Source organism: Stegostoma tigrinum, chromosome 20, assembly GCF_030684315.1.
Source record: "Stegostoma tigrinum isolate sSteTig4 chromosome 20, sSteTig4.hap1, whole genome shotgun sequence".
Lineage (NCBI taxonomy): Eukaryota > Metazoa > Chordata > Chondrichthyes > Orectolobiformes > Stegostomatidae > Stegostoma > Stegostoma tigrinum.
The window spans coordinates 50,950,752-50,969,045 of NC_081373.1; the positions used below are offsets into that span (position 1 = coordinate 50,950,752).

At 44.9% G+C, this 18,294-nt stretch overlaps 1 protein-coding gene across 3 annotated transcripts in view; it reads right to left on the reverse strand.

Annotated features, from left to right (window-relative positions):
• Positions 1-18,294, reverse strand: part of ank3b (ankyrin 3b) — a 372,799-nt gene that overhangs the window by 71,915 nt on the left and 282,590 nt on the right. For all 3 annotated transcript variants that reach the window (XM_059653155.1, XM_059653157.1, XM_059653156.1), the window contains exons 28-31: positions 14,937-15,161; positions 14,188-14,286; positions 12,142-12,296; positions 2,147-2,358 (exon numbers count right to left, since the gene is read on the reverse strand). In XM_059653155.1, the coding sequence (XP_059509138.1) occupies positions 2,147-2,358; positions 12,142-12,296; positions 14,188-14,286; positions 14,937-15,161 (691 nt within the window). The remainder of the gene's footprint in view (positions 1-2,146; positions 2,359-12,141; positions 12,297-14,187; positions 14,287-14,936; positions 15,162-18,294) is intronic.

The window sequence follows — 18,294 nt, forward strand, 5'->3', positions numbered from 1 at the left end:
ATTGCATCCTTATACTTAGTGGAAAATATTTCAACATGCAGAATAGTAATGGAATAAGCAGCACAGACATTAGCACTCGGGTTTATGACACAGGTACCCACTTGACTTACTGAACTAGTGTAAGTGTTTGGAGTTGGACTCCAATACTGATCCAGCTTCCACACTACTTCACCAAAGCCCTGTGTTCTCTTCTGTCTCAAATATTCACACCATTTTCCCTTTGTGTTGGCCACTGTTACCAAAGTATTTCATTCACCAGCAATCCCCTGCATGAAGCAAAATCTGACTGTGCTCCCCACACGGTTACCGATAACTTAAAACCGGGTAACCTTCCGACTCCCCTTTTTTATAACAACAACCCACATCCTGAGGAGCCCAAAGAAGCCGCCCTTCCATTTTCCCTCGAATAAAACTTTTCCTCTTCTTTTATGATCACGCACAGAATTTCCCGTTTGCCTGTTCTATTTACTTCTAAAGTCTCTGATGGTCACCAGTTTCCTGGCACTGTATCATGCCACTGAATCTGTGCTTAAATGGTTTTACTGTCCTCCTGGACCCAAATACCTCAATGTGGAGAAACGCCAAGTCTCCCAGTCAGTGCCATTGTCACGGCAGCAATAGTAGGCTTCCATTCCCCATGTGCACCACAATAACAGATGTGTCTATCATTTCCCCCAATTCATAAGTCGCCAAGTTACCGTTCTGCCGTAATACCTAGGGGCGCGTTTAAAGAATCACACGTGTGGGAAACACAGCAGAGCGACTTCATTGATCGGATGCAGAATCCCATTTTTCCAACAAAGACTTCTGATGCAGAGTTAAAGCCTCATGTCAGCCTGTGGTGGATTCAATTTTCGAATATGCTTGTGTGCCATGAATACTTATCAGTGTAACACATCTTTTTCAAAAAAAAAATCCTGTTTTCCCAACTTTGCATTTGTTGAATGGCAGCATCTACCAGACAGCATTGCGCAGATTCTGTACAATGGCCAGTGATTTCTCTTGCTTCACTCTACAGCATGATGGAGGGCGGGAGAAGGGCAGCTGGCGTGGAGGCTCGAGACTGGTATCCAGGAGGAGTGCAAGGGGATTCCAAGGAAAGACAGAGGCTGAGGCTGGGGCACAGGACAGAGGGAGGGCCTGGAATGAAATACAAAAGGGCCTGGCTACTAGGTGGGGTTAGCACAGTCAGTCAGTCAATGTAACGGTATGAGGGACTTCAAGAATTTTGTCAACTCAGGATTGTCCACTGCTATGCCCATCACAGGATTATATCTGGCAGAATCCATTGGGTTCACTGACAACATTTCAGTTATCCCCCACCACAGTGAATGATCTTTGATCCTGTACACCAGAGAGAGCCTGTGGTGATGTTAACAAGGTCAGCCAGGTGGAGCTCCAGGAATATGAGCTTCCTGATTGGACCAGGTTAACAGACTCAATCAGGGAGTCCTGGCTGACAGATATAAACTGGAGTGTCACGGGTTCTGCCCAATCTAGGAGCTAGCTCTGTGCTAGTTGGGTCAGTGTCATGTACTATTCATTTGTAAATAAAGGGGGGAACAACCCAAAAGTCACACAGCTCTTTCTTCTACATTGAAGGAAATGTGCCTAATTGGCCTACAACCACTAATGTGTGTCAACCATGAGATGTGCCCGTGAATGAGCTAGTCTCACCAAATAACAGCGCACATTGATGAACAAAGTGAAACCCACACAGCATGACATACTCACTAGGGAAGCTTAATCTCCAGAATACCCAACTGACCTTTGTGCTTCTCAAGATTTATGATAACCCGCAATGAGACTGGGCAGGAGGTGGATCCGTTTTGAGCAGGAGGCCCAGTATTGACCCTGCTGGTGCTGCATTGTCAGCTGATGATAGGGCTTGATCAGTGAACAGCTACCCACTTCCCACCGTGACAGCGCACATGCATGCCACCCGCAGTGTCCCTTTTCGCTATAAACACGCCTGAAACGGGAGAAAACCAGAGAGAGAGTGCAAGTGGTGGGTGCTTCTGGATCTGTTCTCTGGAATGGCACACTATTTGGCTATTGCCCGCCCTGCTCACACAAACCTTTACTGGGCCACATTGAACAGGAGCGACATTGGAGAACCTCCAAGGAGAATTAAAAAGCCTATTACCTGGAGACCCACTCGGATCCTCTTGGTGAGAGCACCCTCTGGGAAGGATGCTTGCACAAGAGGAATGTTTGTGCTGCTCAACATTCCTCCTTCAGGTCCCATCTGATTACTTTCTTGTTTGATCCGCGACACCACGGCAAAATACTGCGGAAAATCCTTGGTGATGATCCGACAGATGCGTTTCTTCTCCAGCTCTTCAAAGCTGTCGAGCTCTAAGTGAGAATGGAGGAAAAATGTCGCTTTCAGAGTACTTGCATACAAGCACTAATTAAACTTCCATCATCATCCTGCTCACACACTTTAAACGTGATTCTTTGCATTAAAAGACGATACTCAAAATTGAGAAATGACAGTGTACAGCAACAGCCATCTGGAATTATCATCAGACTATGGCTATTCTGCCCATTGTATTTATACTGACTCTATGAAAGAACTTTCCACTTTAACTCCACTCTGCTGTTCTTTCCCATTAGCCCTACGTTTTCCCCTGTTTTCAACTGGTTGTCAAAAGTGAAACTGAAACTTCTTCCATCATGCTGTTAAGGACCAGACCTAACCCCCTCAAAATATTTTAAGAAGGTAACCTCGATCGTAACTTTTTCTTAGTTTAAATGCAAATATCAATTGTTGTGTTCCAGATGCAATGGCACTGGTCAAACTACACAATGTTAAGAAAAACACAATTTACTTAAACACTGTCATTAAAATACAACCAAAGAAACAAGAATTTAGAATAACTTGACTCCAGTGGAAAACCTAACCAAGTAATAGATAGAGTACCTATTACTAATTAACTGTTCCCATACAGTAACATCCCATAAACACACCACATGGCAAAAAGGCAAATTCAGAAAAATAGATTGGTCTCACAGATAACCCAGCAGCAGAGAGAAACCCCAGCTTCTAGTTGTAACCAACAGAGGGAAAAGATCGCTTCTACTTCTGCAAGCCCACAATAGCAACTGCTTAAAGTTAAATGTAAAAACTGAAAAAAAGGCTGGTCTGTGAGAGCTGGCTACACCCAGCCTGGCTGCTTCTATTGTTCCAACTTTAAAACACCACAGGGCCTCAGAAGCTGTTTGCTTGCTTATAGACAACTCAGTGCCTCACATGCAAACTCTCTAAAATACATCCAGGACAAAATAACCTCTTAAAGCCACAGCATCATCGTAACACTTTTAGACAGTGCATTCCAGATCACAGAAAAAGCTATTGTTTTACATTTTCTTTTATTCATTCGTGAGATATGGGTGTCGCTGGATGGACCAGCATTTATTGCCCATCCCTGGTTGCACAGACAGAAGTTGAGAGTCAACCACATTGCTGTGGGTCTGGGGTCACATGTAGGCCAGACCAGGTAAGGCTGGCAGTTGCCTTCCCTAAAGAACATCAGTGAACCAGATGGCTTTTTCCCCTAACAATTGGCATTGGTTTCACTGTGATTATTAGACTCTCAATTCCAGATTATGACTGAATTCAAATTCCACCATCTGCTGTGGCCAGATTCGAAGCCAGGTCCTCAGAACATACCCGAGTCTCTGGATTAATAGTCCAGCAATAACAACACTAAGTCATCGCCAATCTCCAAATTATTGTCAATCTGTGCCCTCTAGTTCCCAGTTTACCTGGCACTCTGAGTAATGTCTCCCTGTCTACTCTAAAACTCTGAATCATTTTGAACACCATAATCATCAAGAGAATCACTCTCTAGATCTTCACTTAATGCAAGGCCCTCATTCACAGTGCCCCATTGGAACCCATAAATCTCCTCGACAGTCAGGCAAGACCCTAGCATCCTTTCAAAAATGTGAGGCCCAGTTTCAGACATGACACTCCAGGTGAAGACCCAGCAGTGATGTGACCCTTTACTAGAATTCATGCACAGGTATCAGTGTTGTTAGCAAAACCAGCATTTACTACCGATCCCTGATTGTCTCTTTCAGCCATTTCAATCAGCAGTTCAGAGTCAGCCATTTTGTCATGGATCACTAGTCACACACGTGGGTAGGAAGACAATTTCCTTCCAATTAGTGAACCAGATGGATTTTTAACACAAATCTGGTGATGATCTGATTACCATTACTGATACGATCTTATTATTCCATATTTATTTAATTGACCGAATTAAAAATCCACTGTAGTGGGATATGAAGTCACGTATCTGAAGTCCAGATGCCTAAATTACTAGTGCAATAACTAATGACCGTCCTATTATTCCTACTATCCAAAGGCCGTCACTCATTTCACACCGAGTTGACTTTCTGGACTTGTGAATAGTACTCGAATGGCCCTGCCTTCCAGCCTTTTCAATTCTGATCTGAAATAATGAAGCTTACTTGCAAATTATTTCCTAGAGATACATTTTGGCCACGCTGAATAAGGGAAAAATAACAAAAAAATAGTTCATTTGGCAGCAGTGTTGTTTTGAATGAGAAGGTCTGAGGACATGATACATACTCCAGCCCACTGAACAATACTAACTGCATTTCATCAAAGTAACTCATATATTTACTTCAGCTGGAAAACTTCAAAGTACATTGCTAATGCAAACTCATCCTTTCATTGAAGAACAAAGGAGTAGATAAGGTAAATGAAGACATTAAAAAGAGCTAATATAGCAATTCAATCCAACACAAATAGGAATCACTGCAGTGCCTGTCACTTTAAGATGTTACAGCTTAAAACCTCCAACATTCCATTGCCTCACAAGACCTTGTGCAGTTCTGCTGTTGGACAGCATCCAAGAATGAGACCACCCAGAATACTGTTCATTTTTTATAAACTCAAAAGGAGGAGATAGAATTTTCCTTCAAGCTACAGTGTGAAAATGGACGATTTTTACTTTAAAGAAAACTTTAAGGGAACAATATCAGTTGTTTGTGGGTGCGTGTCTATAGGAAGAAATGAGACATTAGAAACCTCCCTCCAAATGAAAGTTTGGATTTCTATCAGACATTTCATGACCATGAAAGCACTTTACAGTTAATGTAGAACTCGTGAACAGTGGTCACTGAAGCTCCATGGAAACTTTCTGGCCCGGCTTTTCAATTCCTCCATGCATTGCTCTCAATTAGAAAGAGGGAACTGGTGTTGTTCATACAGGATTAAAACATAATGTTCCAATGGCAGGGTTCCTGATATTGTAAAACATGAGCACTGTGTCTGCCACATAGCTGAATCAAGTACAGACTTGAGTCCACTGCCAACTAAGAAATGTTCTTGAATCACAGAATCCCTACAGTGCAGACAGAAGCCATTCAGCCCATTAACTCTCCAAAGAGCATCTCACCCAGACTCAGCACTCAAACTACCTCCATAACCCCGCACTTACCATGGCTATTCCACCTAACCTGCACATCTCTGGTCACTATAACGCAATTTCTCATGGCTGACCCACCCCTAACCTGCACATCTTTAGACAGTGGGATGTGTTGAGACTGTGTCTTCAACAGAGTTGAGTTCTGTGCCGAGTCTCTTGCAGAGGGGTGTTGTTACAGTGGTGCTAGGGTGTCTCCTTCTGTTGGTAAACAGCTATTGAGTTCCGCATGGGGATTTTCTGAGACCAAGGAATCACGAGTGGGTGAACTGAGGGTTCACACAAACCCAGGATGACTTTTAGTTTTTGCCTTCAGTTCCTGACAGGGTTATCTGGCGGTTGCTGAGCTAAAACCTTAAGTCCCTGGCTACTACAGTCTTAGTAGGTGAGGCTTTCTCTTAAAAATCAAAAGGGACAGCTAGTTTATTTTTTGTTGTGGACTGGAGAGAGACAGCACATGAGAATCATAGCTGTTTTGCTGAAATGCATTTTTGCCAGAGGGTGTGTTTATGGGATGTTGCCCATACTGCAACAGTTGGTGATTAATGGTTAAATAATACTTTATCTTGTTAAGTATTTGAGGAGAGTTAAAGTTATGCCAATTCTTTCTCTGTATTTTAATGGTGCTATAAGAGTAAAGTGTGTTTTGAATAAAGTCTACTGGTGGACCAACTGAATCGCATCTGAACATAGCACCTTATGCTTGTCTTTCAATAAATATATAGTTAGGGTCTAAGCTGTCTCCTTGTAATACTGTGAGTGTGCATACGCGGGGTGGGGCAGTTATTGGTGTGTGTTCTGGTCCATTACAGGGAAGACACCAGAGCACCCAGAGGAAACCCACGCAGACATGGGGAGAACGTGCAAACTCCACATGGACGTTCATCCAAGCTGGTATCAAACCCAGGGCCCTGGCCCTGTGAGGCTGTAGTGCTAACCACTGAGCCACTGCATAGCCCTTGCAGAGTCTGGCATCCTCTTTCTCTTGATTAGCAATGCCTTCGGGTGATAAGGTAAATAGTTGAGTCTTTTTCCCAGAGTAGGGGTGTCCAAAACTAGACAGCATAGGTTTAAAGTGAGAGGAGAAAGATTTAAAAGGGCCCTGAGGGGCAACATTTTCACACAGCGGGTGATGCACATAAGGAACAATTACAACATTTAAAAGGCATCTGGATGGGTCAATGATTAGGAAGAGCTTAGAAGGACATGGGCAAAATGCTAGCAAATGGGATTAGATTAATTTAGGATATCTGGTCAGCATGGATGTGTTGGACTGAAGGGTCTCTTTTTGTGTTGTACATTTCTATGATTCTATAAATGTGTATTCCACCTTTATATTCTTTAAAGCAAATTCGAGCAGTGCTGTTAACCCTTCTTTGCTTCCTTCTGTTGAAACATTGTTAGAAATTTTTACGTACAGACTCTTATCAGAGGAAAACAGAAAATCATCATATATAATTTCTGTGACCTCCAGCGAGATTCCAGAAACATATTTCCCTTCCTTTCCTTGTCTGCCTTCTGCAGGGACTGTTCTCTCCTGGACACTCTGGTCCACACTTCCTTCACCCCCAACACCTCCCCACAGCTCTACAGCACCTTCCCCTGTAATCGAAGAAGGTGCAACACCTGCCCATTTACCCCCTCCCTCCCCAGTATCCAAGGGCCCAAACATACCTTCCAGGTGAAGCAACACTTCACCTGCACTTCCCAGAATCTAGTCTACTGCATTCGCTGCTCACAATGTGGTCTCCTCTACACTGGGGAAATGAAGCGTAGACTGGGTGACCACTTTGCCGAACATCTACATTCTTTTCTCAAAAAAGACCCTGAGCTACCAGTTGTCTGCCACTTTAACACACTGCCCTGTTCCCCAGCCAACATCTCTGCCTCAGGCTTGCCACAGTGCTCCAGTGAAGCTCAGCACAAGCTGGAAGAACAACAGTGATAATCTCCCTTTCCCCCACCGCATCCCAAAACCAGCCCAGTTCGTCCCCTCCCCCCACTGCATCACACAACCAGCCCAGCTCTTCCCCTCCACCCACTTCATCCCAAAACCAGTCCAACCTGTCTCTGCCTCCCTAACCTGTTCTTCCTCTCACCCATCCCTTCCTCCCACCCCAAGCCGCACCTCCACCTCCTACCACTAACCTCATCCCACCTCCTTGACCTGTCCGTCTTCCCTGGACTGACCTATCCCCTCCCTACCTCCCCACCTATACTCTCCTCTCCACCCATCTTCTTTTCTCTCCATCTTCGGTCCGCCTCCCCCTCTCTCCCTATTTATTCCAGAACCCCCACCCCATCCCCCTCTCTGAAGAAGGCTCTAGGCCCGAAACATCAGCTTTTGTGCTCCTGAGATGCTGCTGGGCCTGCTGTGTTCATCCAGCCTCACATTTCATTATCTTGGAAGAACAACACCTCACTTTCCACTTGAGGACCCTGCAGCCCTCTGGACTCATTGTCGAGTTCAATAATTTTAGGGCCTAAACTCTCCCATGTCCCAGCCCCCTACCTCACACACCAGCCTTGTTACCACATACCCTGCCACGACACACCCCCTGTTGTTAGTCATTAATAGTCTTCATTAACAACTACTCACCCTCCCAGCCTGTTCATTATCAACTCTTTTGTCTGTCTAACTGTACTTCTGCCTCTCCAGGGTCTATCCTCACCTATTGTTTACTCCTTACCCCCTCCCCCATTCTCTCTTTCTCACACACACACCCACACCCATACCCACATTTGCACCTACACCTACACCCACACACACCCTATCTTCTGCATAAAACTGATATTTTTGAGGAAGGGTAACTGGATCTGAAACGTTAACTCTGATTTTTCTTCGCAAGTGCTGCCAGACCTGCTGAGCTTTTCCAGCAACTTCTGTTTTTGTTCTTATCTTGTAATTAACTGTTACTGTGCAAAAGGAGGCCATTCAGCACACTGCATCTGTGCCAGCTCTCCGAGTCTTTCATCGTAGTGTCAATGTCCTGCCCTCTCCTTGCACACTATTAAATAAAAACCAATCATCCAATGTCTTAGAGATAGCAGGAACTGCAGATGTTGGAGAATCTGAGATAACACGGTGTGGAGCTGGATGAACACAGCAGGCTGAGCAGCATCAGAGGAGCAGGAAAGCTGACGTTTCAGGCTGAGACCTTTCTTCAGAAATGAGGGAGGGGAAGGCAGCTCTGAAATAAATAGAGAGGGGGAGATGATGATGAAAGGAGGGTAGAGGAGGAGATAGGTGGAGAGAAGATGGACAGTTTAGGAGGTGGGGATGGAGCCAGTAAAGGTGAGTGTAGGTAGGGAGTTGGGATTGGGGTTGGTCAGTCAACGGAAAATGGACAGGTCAAGCAGGTGGGGATGAGGCTGGCAGGTAGGAGGTGGGGGTGGGGGTTGGTCGGTGAGGTAGGAAGAGTGGATAGGTGGGAGAAACGATGGACAGGTCAAAGGGGCCCAGGATGGACATGTCATCCAAGGAGTGGGAGGGGGCATTGAAGTGGCTTGCGACTGGGAGGTGCAGTTGTTTGTCACAAACTGAATGTAGATGTTCCGCAAAGCGGTCCCCAAGCCTCCGCTTGGTTTCCCCAATGTCAAGAAGGCCACATCAGAAACAGTGGATACAATAGACCACGTTAGCAGATGTGCAGGTGAATCTGTCTGATGTGGAAGGTTTTCTTAGGGCCTGGGGTGAGGGGGGAGGTGTAGGGGTAGGTGTAGCACCTCCTACAGTTGCGGTCCTTGAAAAATGAGGACATCTGATGTCAAGGAGTGGAACGCCTCATCTTGGGAGAAGTTGCGGTGGAGGCAAAGGAATTGAGAATAGAGGATGGCATTCTTGCAGGAAGATGTTTGACAGTAGGACCATCTCTGATACCTCGCTCTCCTTCCTGGATCTCTCTGTTTCCATCTCTGGCCACCACCTGGAAACTGAAATCTATTTCAAGGTCACCGACTCCCACGGCTACCAAGGATATATCATTTTTCAAGGACTGCAATTTTCCCTCCACAGTGGTCAAAAATGCCCTTGACCACATCTCTCGCATTTCCCACAACTCATCCCTCAAACCCCCTCCACACAATAAAAACAAAGACAGAATCCCCCTCGTCCTCACGTAATACCCCACCAACATCCGGATTCAATGCATCATTCTCTGCCATTTTGGTCACCTGCAATCTGACCCCACTTCCAAAGACCTTTTTCCCTCCCCACCCTTATCCGCCTTCCGGAGGGACCACTCTCTCCGTGACTCCCTTGTCCGCTCCACACTCCCCGTCTGCCCCACCACCCCCCGCACTTTTCCCTGCAACCGTAGGAAGTGCTACACCTGCCCCTACACCTCCATCCGAGGCCCCAAGAAAATCTTCCACATTAAACAGATGTTCACCTGCACATCTGCTAATGTGGTATATTGTATTCGCTGCTCCCAACGTGGCCTCCTCTACATCGGGGAAACCAAGCAGAGGCTCAGAGACGGCTTTGTGGAACACCAACGCTCAGTTTGTGACAAACGACTGCACCTCCAGTCGCGAACCACTTCAACTCCCCCTCCCACTCTTTGAACGACATGTCAATCCTGGGCCTCCTGCAGTGTTACAATGATGCCACCCAAAGGTTGCAGGAACAGCAACTCATATTTCGCTTGGGAACCCTGCAGCCCAATCGTCTCAATATGGACTTCACAAGCTTCAAACTTTCTCCTCCCCAAACCCATCCCAAAAGCAGCCCAGCTCATCCCCACCTTCTTGACCTGTCCGTCTTCCCTCCCATCTACCTGCCCCTTCCTCCTCATTGACCAACCCCCACCCCCACTTCCTACCTACACCCACCTTTACTGGCTTCGACCCCACCTCCTTGACCTGTCCATCTTCTCTCCACCTGTCTGCTCCTCTATCCGCTTTGTATTATTGCCTCGCCCCCTCTATTTATTTCAGAGTCCCCTTCCCCTCCCCCATTTCTGAAGAAGGGTCCCGATCCGAAGTGTCAGCTTTCCTGCTCCTATGATGTTGCCTGGCCTGCTGTGTTCATCCAGCTCCACGTCATGTTATCTCAGACTGTGCCCTCTGGTTCTCAATCCACTCATGCATGAAAACAGTTTCTCCTGGTCCACTCTGTTCACACCACTCGTAAATTTTGAAAACTCCTATCTACTCTCTTCTTACACTTCTCCTGTCTCAACCTCTCCAAACATTCCCCATAACTGAAACATCTCATCCCTGGAACTATTTACATAAACATCTTCCTTGTATTCCTCGCTCTGTTCCATTACCCTAACGCACTTTGTACGGTGTGATCTGCCTGTTCTGCATGTGAAACAAAACTTTTCACTGTACCTTGATACACGTGACAATAATAATCAAAACAAATCAAATCTTCCATTTCCTTGTTATAGTGCAGACCCAAAACTGTATGCAATACTCCAGTTGAGGTCTAAGCAATGCCTTATGCCAATTCATACTTGCTTCGAGAAAACCAACAAAGGCTATGGACGCAAGGGCATCTCACAACTCTGATCTTTCGAACCTCAAAGACCCTCTGTGTGAAGTATTCACCATGTGCTGTCTCCTCTCTGTTTAAAATATACAGGTCAACAAATTTTGTTACAGTGAAACATTCAGGAAGATTTGATAGATGTAGCAACCAATTTTATATGAACCATTCATTCCCAGGTCAGTAGGTCCATAACTACATAGCAAGAAGAACTACATGGAACACAGCATGTAAAATTATATTGCTGTCGTGAAATCCCACTGCTTGAGCTAGCAATTAACTTAAAAGTGGACGATTTTAGGATAGTTCTCCTTTGTGATGAGAGAAAAAGATGATTTTATATATACTGAGCCAGATTAAATTCAGGAACCAAAGTATAAATTTCAAAGTGGGCTGTCAGTCTGATACTAAAGAACACAATCTAATGTTTCTAGCAAGGGCCAGTTTGGTGGTCAATGTAAGAGGCAAAGAGGAATTATGAGAACAAAAGATACTGGCAAGTAGCACAAAATCGAACCCCCAAGTTTTCTATATGCACATCAATAGTGAAAGGGTGGTAGAAGGAGCAGTAGCGTCGATTAAGGACTAAAAGGTGGGATTTACAGTTAAAAGAGGCATGGTTTGAGGTGTTGAAGGAATACCAATACATCACAGGAACAGGCCCTTTGGCTCATTGTGTCTAATGCAGCATCTGTCTTTCCTATCAAGCAGCTGCTGGTCTGCTTTTGGTGACAACAGAGGAAACTCAGTCACTAGAAGGATTCGAGGAGGAATTAATGAACTATTTAAAGTTGATATGACACTGGGAGCAGATGAGATACATCCCAAAGAAGGGAGGGTGGAGAATTGCAGAAGCACTGGCATTCCCTGGATTCAGGGGTGGTGCCCGAGGATCAGAGAACTGGAAAGATTATGCCCTTGCTTAAGCAAAAAATTGCAAAGACCAGCCCAGTAATTACAGACTAGTCGTGCCTTAACTTCTCATTTCACCATCTCATGCTTCGTGAAATCTCAGTAATATTTTCTTTGTGAAAACTATACAAGATAGTACCAACAAAGAGCTTTGGTGATAGTTCAACAGACATGAGACAATGAAGAGACCGTCCTCTAAAAGGTTTATGGCAAAGGATATCGCAGGGTATCAGCTGGTGATGAATAAATGACCCACCAAAAATGGATGCTCACCTTCATCCATGCCATTCAATATCTCAGTAAGCTCCTGTTCTTTACAGTCATATTGGTGTTCCTTCCAGACTTCTCCATTTTCACTTCGAAGCACGATAAGCTCCCTTTCTTTGTCTCGCATTGACCCAAAATGTGGGATTTCCACAATCACTGGGCTAGAAAGAAAACAAACTCTTTTGTCTTATCCTTATTTGGCAGACGAGAGCAACTTTTGTCTCAACTTTTTTTTTCAAATCCCATTAAAGGAACAAATTCGACCTCTTTTCTAAACCGGACTTTGCATTTTAAACTCTCCCCATCATGGAAAGTGTAAATTTGGTCACTTTAACCCTTTGAGAATTGGGACAGCAAACTGGGAATTTCAAGTTTCTTTTCTGATTCTTGAACTTTTCTTTTAAAAGAAGGTTATTCTCTCCATACATTTACAGATTGTAGAAGTCATAGAGAGAAAAGTTTCAGATTTTACTTGAGCGAAGGCACTTTCTCAATTAGCACTCAAAGGGTTACATACAGAAGTGAAATTCTAAAATCATCACGATGTACTACTTACAAACCCCTCATAAGCAACACTAAAGACAGTTTGCTTTTCGGTCGCCTATGTAGGCTGTATTCTTCATTTAAAGTCAAAATGTACCAAACCATTGCCAATGAAGAAAGGAGGAAGTTGCTGTAAGATGAAACATTTCATTGACTATGGAACTTACGCATTTCCACGGTTTTGTTTGGTTGGTCACCCAAAGGAAGTCAAGCATTCGAGTGAAACTCAACAATAATTTTCGGATGGGCTTTTAAAGAGGCTTCATTGTATGAAAAGTAATTTAGCACTGGCATTTTTGCACCTACACAATTGACAGTACAATGCAAGATGCCCCCATTTGCAATGAGGCAACCCCCATTCCCTTTTCTGGCCAGAATATTGGGAATGAAGAAATGTCTCTGATTACTCACATTTCTAACATTCAACTTCATAATATTCAACATTGGACATACACAGAAAACCATTTGTGCAAATGTGTGGAAAAGCATATGGGATTACTGAAGGATGCAATGGACATTCAACACAGTTGGGTTCCATCTCGGAAATACAGCCTCATTCAGCACCGAAACTCTTACACTGTCCCACTTATAAGAAGAAAACACTCCCGGCAGATCGATCATATCCTGTGTGTAGTGCAAGACATCCAGGATGGAAACATGGATATAGAGAACGTACCAAACCTTTGAGAATATATCAAGATCATTGGGCATGGACCAAATTGTTGCATAAAATGTTTAAAACCTCCATTTTGCGGGGCAGAAGCGCTTAGGACCGCCTCAAGTTTTTGAGTAGTTGTATGACACCAAATTTCTGACGATCTTAAGCAGGCATACTTAAGAGATCCCAGCATTTTCCGCCAGTCTACGTCGAAAACCAATTTCAATGTTAATTTTAAGAATGTGTGAAGCATGCAGTCCCAGAGCATGTAGGCCGGTTCCACCACTTCACAAGATGTACCACATGCTTACCGAAACAAATGAGCACAAGGGTCCTTTTGCACTGACCCGTTGCAAAGCTAACGAAAACCAACAATTTTCTGCCACGGGATGACTTGACGTCTCATGATCTCTGCACCTCTTTCTGAAATCACGTTGCCCCTTGTGCGGGGTGTGAGGGGGGGGAGCAAACAGGCCAGTTGTCATTTCTGCTGATACCTTCTCTATACCAGTAATGAATGCGAACAGCTCTCACAGTTTACTTGAATGTGTTTGATGTGGCCGAGAGAGATTTGAAAAGAGGTGACATACAGGAGTAAAGCAGTCATGAAGGCAGAATGCTTGCAGTGAATAGAAAACATGCCTAGCGCCAAGCTTAAAAACAACATAGCTTTGATATAATCAAGCCACTATGATCATCTCTCTGGTGACAGAACTGAAAGTCGTTCTTTCCAAAAAAAAAGTAGCAGAAAAGAAATACATGGGGAATGACTAAAATAAAGACCAAAGAAAATTCAAACCAAAATTATAATCTGCTGTGACAGTTTGTATCTTTTTTAAGAAACATCCTACCCAATAAATTTTGTCCCTCGTGGCCCAAGCTGCAGGATTCGGCTAACCAAGCTCTCACCCTCGTGGAGAGGGGGAGGGTTGGTAGGAAGGTGCAGTTTACTGAAAAAAAAACATCCATGCAGCAGTAAAGGGAAACAAAAATGTGGAGTAAAAAAACAATGAAGAAACTGTCATTCCCAACAGTATCCAGAATTTAAATGGAGCATTTGCAAGACTTCACACTACAGAATGAGCAAAAAAATTCACCCGGTTCTGCGGAATTATTGAGAGCCACTTCATAGTGGGCCGTTTGGAGAGGGTTCCTCGCGTTTGGGTGTTTGCAAATGATCAAACATAGATGTCCAATTTTACTTGCTGTTTGGTAGAATATTATGGTATTCTGTTTGGCCACCATTAAGGATTTTCACGAATTTTCTCCTCTAAGTTGCTGATTTTAAAAGGAAACTTTGTTTTATATAAAGAAATCCAGCACGCAATACTTCACAAGCTCTGTGAGTTTACAAGGAGACTGCAGACCTGCTCGTTCCTCAGACTTTCGACACTCTCCTCAAGCTCAAGCCAAAAGCAACCGTTGGAGGATCTGTTAGCTTTCGCCCGCAAAACACACAACACACACACACACACACACATACACACACACACACACACACACACACGCACACACAATCACACACAAATAAAAAACGACAGGAAAAGAACACAAGATGAGACTTAATGCGGCGGTCAGGAAGAGCGAGGTGGCCACTTACCCCAAGAACTGGGCACCTGATGGTCCAACTTCAACCAGCCGGCTGGCCAGTCCTTCGCCCTCCACCATAGGGGGTGGGCTGGCCAGTTTGTGCCTCTTCACCAGGCGGCACGTTATGCGTGTGGGTGCGGTACACTTGCGGGGTGGGATGATGATGCGCATCCCATTGTGACGGCTGCCTCGCATGGATCCACCCCGGGCATCCACCATGAAACTGACGAGGAAACTGGAAGGAGAGAGAGAGAGAGAGAGAGAGAGAAAGAGAAAGAGAGAGAGAAAGAGACAGACAGACGACAAAAGGAAACAAACAGCGTGAGTGAGTCTCACTGAATCGCAGGAAGAGCAACAACAGCTCCCCACCCACCCCCCTCAAATGTAAAGGATGGCCGGGAAGGATTGGACATGGTGCATGAGATTCACCAGGAACACAGTTTGCATCTGCGCTGTGTCAACATTAGCTCTGCAAAACAAACAAGAGCAGCGACAATTTCCATTCGAAAACCGAAACTACTAGAAAAGCTCAGCAGGGTCTGGCAGCATCTGCGCGTAGAAATCAGAGTTAACGTTTCAGAACAGGCTGAAGAAGGGTCTGAAGGAGGGTCACTGGACCCAGGGCATTAGCTCTGATTTCTCTCTGCAGATGCTGCCAGGCTTGCTGAGTTTGCTCGCAATTTCCGTTTTTGTTGCTGATTTACAAGTATCAGCAGTTCTTTTATATTTTTGGACAATTTCCATCAAAACCTGAAAACGGATAACATTTGTGGCACTTTGTGGTCAGAGCAAGAAAGGAAGTGGGCTTGTCAGGGCAAACAGAGGCACTGAATGGCCTGTGTTTATAAGGTTATAGCACACAACACTGCAAACATCACCATAAAAACAAACCTTTCAGTCAGTCTGAGTTCGATTTATTGTTGTCACACGTACGTCGGTACAGTGAAAAGTGTTGTTTTGTGTGCTACACAGGCAGATCGTACCATACAGAGTGCATTTCGGCAGCAGAATACAGTGGTACATCTGCAGAGTGGGTGCACAGAGAGAGATCAGGATGAACATTTGAGAGGCCTGTGCAAAAGTCTGATAACAGTGGGGAAGAAGCTGCTCCTGAATCTGTTTATATGTGTATTCAAACTATTATATCTGGGTCTGGAGTGTGAAATAAAGAGGGAGGCAGAGAGAGTTGAGAAAAGAAATTCAAGAGAGATTCAGAGACAGTTGCAATGATTTCCTGAACCCCACAGTGAACACAGCCTATTTTGAATCAGGTAGTTTAAACGCTACAACTCCTTACTGATGCCCTGTGAACATATTTATCGCCCACAGCTTTTCTTTCCATCAGCTTTGGCTGGCCACTAAACTTACAAAATAAAGCAGCAGCTGAAGGACGAGTCACGAGAACGGGTAACTAACTGGCTGGCAGACAGAGTAAAACATAAGAAACTATTCTCAAATATCCTCAATAGCAGACACCAAGATCGACAGGAGAGCTGTTTTGACCTGTTAAACATAGATTACTCTGCAGCCACCTGGGATTAGGTTGAGCTGATCTCCTTGGGAATGTGCCGAAATGTGCAGTCAGGCTGGCTGCAAAGTTCAAGTGAACTAGGAGTGAACCTGGAACTGAGACAGTCTGGGTGGAGCTGAGCAGTTTGGTTACAGAGCACAGGCTGGATGGGTGCTGGTGATAGGGAGATAAGTCTTCTAGAACAGAAAGTTCCAGAAGGAAACTACACAAGAACCACATAATACTGTCCTACTTGACGACTGTAACTACACTTCAAAAGCACTTCATGGGGCGTACAGCACTTTGGGTTGTTTCGTGGTTGTGTAGGCTGCTATTTAAATGCATCTTTTTCTCTGTTTCTTTCCATGATGTAGGAGCAGAATTAGGCCATTAGCCCAATGAGTCTGCGCTGCTATTCAGTCATTCATTTCTCATTCCTATAGTTCCACCTTCTCCCTGCAACCCTCGATCCCCTTATCAATCAAGAACCTATCTGTCTCTGAGTTAAATACGCTCAATGGCTGGGTCTCCACACCCCTCTGTGGCAATGAATTCCACAGAATAACCATCCTGTGGCTGAAGAAATTCCTCTGCATCTCAGTTCTAAAGGGTCATCCCTTCACTCTGAGGCTGTGCCCTCATGTCCTGGTCGCTCCTACTACAGGAAACATCTTCTCCACATCCACTCCATCCAGGCCTCTCAGTATTTCGTTAGTTTCAGTCAGATTCGCCCTCTTCCCTCTAAACTCCATCGAGTACAGACCCAACGTCCCAACCAATATGCTAAACCCTTCTTCCCCAGGGTCATTCATGTAAACCTCTTCAGAACCTCCTCCAAGGCCAGCACATCTTTCCTTGGAATTGGGGTCCAAAACTGCTCACAATATTCCAAATGCGATCTGACCAGAGGTGAACACAGCCTCAACATCTCTGCTCTCGTCATCTAGCCCTCTTCAAATGAATGCGAATGTTACATTTGCTGCCACATGTACTCCCAGCATGGTGTGTGTGAGCTTAACTATAGCTTCCGACACACCAGAGGGCATTCAGGACCTGAGATGTACAATGCTTCAGAACTCCAGCTGACAGGCAATGTGCCTCAGGGTGAGTCCACTCTCTGCTCAGACACATTGTAATCTTAGGTCCAATTTGAACGTTGGATCCTGAAGAGATTACAATGTGCACTCCTCGAATAGGTGTGCCTGTTCCTTCGAATGTGCTGCAGTGGGATTTCTCAGTTGCTGACCACTCAACACAATGACCTCTGAAGGACGTTGTAAAACTGCAAGGAGTCTTCAACAGAAAATCGCAGTGCTCCTTCACACTTTCATTTATCTTTAAGCGTAAGCCTGGCCGTTCTGTTCCCTCCTTGATTGCACTCGTAGCCGTTCATTTTCTCACTCACGCTTCGGTCGGTCACGTAGGTCAGTGCCAGCAAGCTGTCCAACTCCAGAAGGCTTCACCAGACCCTGAATCCCACCCTGCCCTCACCACATCTCCACTATCGCCAAACCACCAAAACCATGTGTAACTAGATGTTGCTTTGCAGCGGAACCCCAGGGTGATATCGCAGATCGTAAACCTAGGGGTGCAAAGGTCGATCAAAATAATCCTCATCTATGAGGCTGGTTAAGTGATAAATCTTGGCTAAAATATGTTGGTGTAACTCTTGTGGCAAACCTACATACTTAACTCAAAATGCTAATTCTGCATCCCTTCCCTGATTTACTTTCTACATTCCGTCATAGGACGTAGGTGTTGCTAGCCATCCCTATTTGCCCTGGAATGGAATGGCTTGTTGGGCTATTTCAGAGTGGGTCTGGAGTCACATGTAGTCCAGACCAGGTGACGGTTTCCT